Source organism: Formica exsecta, unplaced genomic scaffold (assembly GCF_003651465.1).
Source record: "Formica exsecta isolate Colony F162 unplaced genomic scaffold, ASM365146v1 scaffold149, whole genome shotgun sequence".
NCBI classification, from domain to species: Eukaryota; Metazoa; Arthropoda; class Insecta; order Hymenoptera; family Formicidae; genus Formica; species Formica exsecta.
Genome location: NW_021848818.1, coordinates 470,702 through 477,306, shown reverse-complemented (window position 1 = coordinate 477,306; position 6,605 = coordinate 470,702). Strand labels below are relative to the sequence as shown.

Genomic DNA, 6,605 nt, shown 5'->3' with positions numbered 1-6,605 from the left:
CTAAAAATTATAGATGTTTATAATTATTATTAACATTATATATAGCAATTGTGTAACCGTTACTTTTTTACACACTAATTAAAAAATAAGTATTAATTAGGTTGGATACTGATTTTATTTGCCGTCGTGGCGCATTAAAAACAATATTATGTACCCCTTATGAAAGATCTAAAAACTGGATTATTTGTGCTAGCAAATACCGTGGTACGATATATTTATGCGAATTTTACACAAATGAAAAAGAACATCGACATGTCAATGCAACTACACAAGAAAAACGATTGAGTTCATTGGGATACAAGTTTGAACAATATATGGTAGCAGGTATTTTAAATTATTATGTACGAATGATCAAAAATTATTTTTACTTCAAATATAATAATATAATTATTTATTTAATTCATGTAATTAAACTGATTAAATAATATATCTATTTTTTCATAGATCAACCATCGCATAAACCAAATACATCAGTACCTCTTAATGAATGTAAAAAATTTTACTGTGTAATTAAAGCAAATTTTGGAGATCATTCATTATTATATGGAGCAGAAATAGATGCTATTTCCTCACCACAGCCTATAACGGATACACTTATTGGCAAAACAATTGAATTGATTGAATTGAAAACATTACCAATGAAAGTTTATAATGAAATCGGCACAGTATTGTACGATAAATATGGCACAATACCTTTTAAAACAGTAATTATATGGTGGAGTCAGAATTACTTAGCAGGAATAGAAAGACTTATATGTGGATTAAAAAATAGATATTGGGAAGTGAAAATGATAAAAGAACATCCTATGCAGATTCTGCCAGAGCTTTCAAAAGTAAGTAATAGCATTAAAACTATATAATATTTATGTATAACATATATATTAATTAATATGATAATTTGTAATTATTTACTATTGCAGCCTTGTTGTAATGTGGGCAAATGTAAAAAGTTTTGCAAAATATTTCTAGACCATGTCAAAAAGTTTGTCATCAAAGATTATAATGAGTGCATGTATAAGTTTTACTATGATGCATCTAATGATGTCATAAATTATAGTGAAGAAGCTTCTAATGACGAAATGTATTTCTTCTTAAAGTCATGGTTTGTTGAAAAAGCAGAAAATTATAACAGTACTTTTCAGTAAATACATAAATCTAAAGAATATTTTTTATATAAGGAAAGACGCACGTCATGTGAAAAAAATAGATAGATGCGCAAATGCCATGAAGTTAATAAAATAAACAATTTTATTTTATGTGTTATTGAAATAAGAAATATGACTTTCTTTTTCTATAGAATATGTATGTGAAATTATTTTAATGATAACTTTCTAGTTTGTTAATATTTGATAAAAATTACTTTATATTTTATATAAATGTTTACAATTAAATATAATAGGTTCACATGTTTACTTTGACTGTACTTACTTGAACAAAATAAAGATTTTATTGCATATATATCAAACACTGCGACCTAGAACTTGTCTTATTGCATCCATCTCATTATGGGACATAGGTTCCAACATTAATCCAGGTACTGGTGGAGTCAATTCTAAGTCACGTAATTCATTTACTTTTATCTTTAAATCGCTTCTTAACTTATTAATCGCAGTACTAGATTCTCTCTGATCTGAAATACCAATAATATTATTGTCGAATATGAAAATTAAAGAATGTAAATAGATTTCTTTTTGTGTTTGGAATTACCTTTTTCGAGTAATTCTTCAGCTGCTTTAGACGGCATCTTTAATAGCAATGGACCCACTGTTATCCACGTTTTTTCATGTATTTGTTTTTGTAGTGCCCTTATTCCAATGCGATCATCATTTCTTCTCTTATCCAAAGCAATTATTTCTTTGCGATCAGTGAGAATTTCGCCAGCCTTATTTTCAACTTTTTCTAAGTGTTCCAATAATCTTTGATGTTCACTCATCATCTGTAACATATTAATAAATTTATATATTATACTTACTTTTACTATTAAATATTGAAAGGCATTTGTATATATCTGAGGTTTTCATTCTTGCTACATTTTAGTAAAATAAACATTAAATATGCTTTTTTTTTACAGTTTTATTAACATATAATTGACATATATTATATAAAAAAATTTCGAGTTAATAGTATTTATAGAAAATAAAAAGAAATTAATATTGATATGTAACATTGATATATTTTATAATGAAGAAATATTGAGAATAAACTTACAAGTATAGGTACATAAGAACAGTAATAATTATTTTCATTACAGTCAATCTTCAAGTAAATATTATAATCACATTTATAAAATTATTCACATGTATTTTAAGATAATGCAATACGTAGAGCTCTTTCTTTTCTGGCTTCTCTGTGAAGTAGTCTTTCCCTGTCCCTTTTTTTCAAAGGTTTCTGTTTAGGTGTTTTAATGCTACTAATGGCAGTTGTATCATCTGGTTTGAAATGGGTAACTTTATATTCACTTTCTACTGGTTGTCCTAATCCTTTGCGATCCGTTTTCACATATGTTTTAATTGGATATTTCATTCCTTTCCCAGAAGGTCCAAGACCAGCTTCTTCATCCCATCCAGAATTCAAAAGCATTCTATATCCTTTATTTTGTTTTGATATTCCATATATTGTGTGTTTTAATTTTGGCTTTGTGTTAAAGATGTGCAAAGTAGAGCTTTCATGTTTTTGTGGTGTTGTTTCTTGAAAGGTTGCTTTACAGACATCACAGTAAAATATTGGGTTGTGCTGTAATTTCATCTTTTCTTGTGTAATACAAACATCTTTATCATGCTCTGAAGATTCCATAGACATTGCTTTTATTGGTAAAGCATTTGTATTATTTACTTTCGGAACGTTTATCAATGATTGATTATTATTACACATTAATTCAGATTTTTTTTTTAATAGCGCAACTATACTTAAATAATTTCTTTTCAAAGCTAATTGGGCTGCAGTAAGACCAGACCTATCCCTAGTTCTTCTATTAGCCCCAAGATTTAACAAAAACTGTACAATTTCCAAATGACCGCAGTAAGCAGCAGACATTAATGGAGTCCAACCAAAGTCGTCGCATACATTCACATTTTCTGATGTCATATGTTTTTGTAAGAATTTTAAATCCTTTTGTTCTACTGCTTTTAACAATGTATTGATAGTGACTTTTGCTAGAATATCTTCAGGAACTGTAGTCTTTCTTGATTGTATATTAATGGAAACTTGATTTGTGCCAGAGTTGCTTCCGTTTCCAACAGTTTTTGATTTTAAATATTTTAATCTTGTTGTCGTAATATTGCTATTACTAATTTGATGAATAACTTCTTCATAGGCAGCCTTTGCTTCATTTCCTTGGAAGGCCAATTGATGAATACATTTTTCTGGAGATTTATCTTGTACATTGGAGGATTCCCTGACAAATGTTTTCCATGGTATATCAATGTTATATCTTATATGCATCCACTGTTGCAAAGACATTTTTATAATATTTGGACATATGTCACACTGTTTTAAATTTCTTTCTTTGAAAATTGTATGAAATCTTTATAATAATCTTTGTCAGTCTATATATGTCTTCTTAGCAGTCATAATATATATATTAACCATTGTGATACAATGTATGTTTCTTCTTCAAAAGTTAATCTGTAGAATGTAATAAAGTAATGGCACCAGACGAGTGGTACGATATTGCATATGACATGTATATATTTGCGAGCAATACGTTGCTCTGCACACCTTGTATCTCCGTAATATCAAATTTTGTCGGAAAAGACACTACTTTAAAATAGTAGCAGGTTTGGGCTTGGTATATATTATACGTAAAAGCTCAAAATCTCTTGTTATCAATATAAAATGTGGACAGCAAAATTTACCTTTGCTATTTTGCCTTATTACGCTATTATCTCAGTCGTGAGCCGATTTATTATTTTACTCTCAGATTCTCCTTTAGGTTTCTCTCTTCGACCAAATTCTCGTCACATCAGATAGTAACAGAGAGCAAGAGAGATAGTGACAACAGAGAGAAACCTGAGAGGGGCCACGCCGCCGTTTTTCCTGTAACGCTTTCTCTAGCCGGTACAGTGGCGCTAACTGGATCCATTTTAGAGCCGGCGGAACTACGTGGCCGGATCCAGTTAGCGCCACTGAACCGGCTAGAGAAAGTGTTACAGGAAAAACGGCGGCGTGGCCCCTCTCAGGTTTCTCTCTGGTGACAATGCAAAACAGCTGTACCAGAGAGAAGCCTGAGAGGGGCCACGCCGCCGTTTTTCGTGAGACCGTTTTCCTAGCTGGTACAGTGGCGCTAACTGGATCCATTTTAGAGCCGGCGGAACTACATGGCCAGATTCACTTTTTGATGCCATGGTAAAACGACTGGTTGATGCATGTCCGTGCTAAACACATAAACAATAGCGCGCTAATGTTTATATCGCCAGCAAGGCTGAATAATATTATCGATAATTTGCTGCCGAAATATTTTCCGTATTATGATGTATATACAAGCGAAATATTAAATTATACAAGTATTTTAAATTATAGGTCAATTATTTAATAAACGATTAATATATCACAGAGCTTATTGTTATGTTAATTACTCGGACCTGCGATTCGGCTATTTTATTATGAGTTCTCAATACGAATCATATTTAAATCGTCAAAAAATCAAACGATAAAGCATCGGACGAAATATAATTGAACTTTAAGTATTTTTAAAGAAATAATTATTGTTTATCAAAAGAGAGAAATCGAAGTAATAAGAAAAATATTGGCCGATCATCCGCCGCACGCCACGCGTCGCCTCGCCATTTTGTCGGCAAGTAATACCGCGCGCAGTGGGACCTACTACGGTCATACCGCTCAAACTCGCCGAATAGAGAATCGACGTCACATCCAATTCGCACCTACCGTATCTATTTGGTATAGCAAAAAAAGCAACAACCCTCCGCTGCCCTCAATCACCGCTCGATATCCCGATCGATAGTGATGTCGCTGTACCGTTTCGATCCGTGCAAGACATGGCGATCTGGCGCCGTATCCGCGTCGCGCTGGTTTTTTTCTAATCACACTGCATGCAAATTATATCCATTTACACATTCTGTCCTAAGATACACTGTAATTTACACTCGTATTTATTCTCGCTCTCCGTACATCCAATACATACATACTTCGTATACTCACACACTTTGTACATACGACACACGCACAGCGCATTATAATTCGCGCGGACGCATATATACGCATTCTATATACGTACAATACATACGTAATACATTGTAATTCATGCTCTTTGAAATTTACACATACACGCACACGCTATCAAAGAAACGAGAAAAGAACGAGTAATATATGTCTATCATAAAAATAATAAAAATGATAAATAATTTATAAATTAAAAATAAACCAGTTAACAACCAATTTCAAATGTACCGAAAAGTGTTTTCGGCTATTCAACGGTTATTCAAAAACCTATGGAACGAACTACAATAACTTTGATGTCATTTGAAAGATAATTTAATTCTCTACAACTTTTGTTTAAATTTTTTTTTTTTTAGAGTAAGATTTATTATATGTTGTAATTAAGTAAAAGGATAAAATAAATATGAATGACTAATTTCACATGATATTTTTGCTTGACTTGGCGCGTTACATACGTATGAAAGCTTTTCGCGGTAGAGGTCATACCATTCTCACTCCTCTGTCGATTCACTTTGATATCTGCCAAACACAGTTTTGGGAGGGACCCCCTGTCATGGACGACACTCTGCTCGAAATTGCGATTCAATTATCAATTTTCCTGCCTCGCCGGCCGTCATACGAAACCTGTCGGATAATTGGCCAGTATTCTGCTTCGACGATTCAGAGACTCGTTAACGCTTGCGCCAGCATCATACGACAAAACGAGATACTTGTTCACATACGCATATCCTTCTTCCTACTTCCGTCGTTCGGACATCATACGCAGGTGATCATTAAATCGAAAGTATGTATACAGGGTGAGCCCAAATGTTCCGATCAGACTTTGAGATTTTATAGGTAATTTAATTCCGAACAAAAAGTTTCCTATAAACATGTGTTGAAAAATGCTTCCTTAAAAAGTTAGCGCCCAAAAACCTCTGAAATCACGGTTATTTTTTTACATTTTTACAAATATCAGGGAAAGTATGCGTCTTTTAACAAAAAGTACCGAAACAAAAGTTGTAGAGAATTAAATTATCTTTCAAATGAGATCAAAGTGATTGTAGTTCGCTCCATAGATTTTGAAATAAACCCGTTAATAACCAATTTCAAATGTACCGAAAAGTGTTTTTTCAGCTATTGACGGTTATTCGAAAACCTATGGAACGAACTATTTATTTACCGCATATCGTTGGTCCGTCCGTCGCCCAAACCTCCTTTTCCTCTCTTGTTCATCTCTCTGTGTCCTCGTGGCACTCACACTCACTCGCGAAAACACGATTCATTATATGATTAGCAATGATTTCGAGACACTTTGCACGGCAGTCCCGATCGCGGAACAATCATATGAGATACTCACTCAGTTTATTATACCGTAAGACAGAGCAACATACAAGAAGTACGATTGTAGCGAATTATATTTTAATATTTATCGCGATCGCGTTTAGGGA

The 6,605-nt window shown here is 32.8% G+C and overlaps 2 protein-coding genes across 2 annotated transcripts; one reads left to right on the top strand and one right to left on the bottom strand.

Moving 5' to 3' along the window:
* The first annotated feature begins 325 nt into the window (after positions 1-325).
* On the top strand, positions 326-1,465 carry LOC115232715 (decapping and exoribonuclease protein-like). The gene is made up of 3 exons (XM_029802756.1): positions 326-341; positions 445-833; positions 921-1,465. The coding sequence occupies exons 2-3, from the start codon at positions 639-641 to the stop codon at positions 1,143-1,145; spliced, it is 420 nt and encodes a 139-aa protein (XP_029658616.1). The 5' UTR covers positions 326-341; positions 445-638; the 3' UTR covers positions 1,146-1,465.
* On the bottom strand, positions 1,340-4,108 carry LOC115232716 (G patch domain and ankyrin repeat-containing protein 1 homolog). Its single transcript, XM_029802757.1, has 3 exons — positions 2,317-4,108; positions 1,708-1,936; positions 1,340-1,630 (listed from the first exon to the last, which is right to left on the bottom strand). Exons 1-3 carry the CDS (start codon positions 3,457-3,459, stop codon positions 1,461-1,463), a joined length of 1,542 nt encoding a protein of 513 aa, XP_029658617.1. The 5' UTR covers positions 3,460-4,108; the 3' UTR covers positions 1,340-1,460.
* Between the last annotated feature and the right edge of the window lie 2,497 nt (positions 4,109-6,605).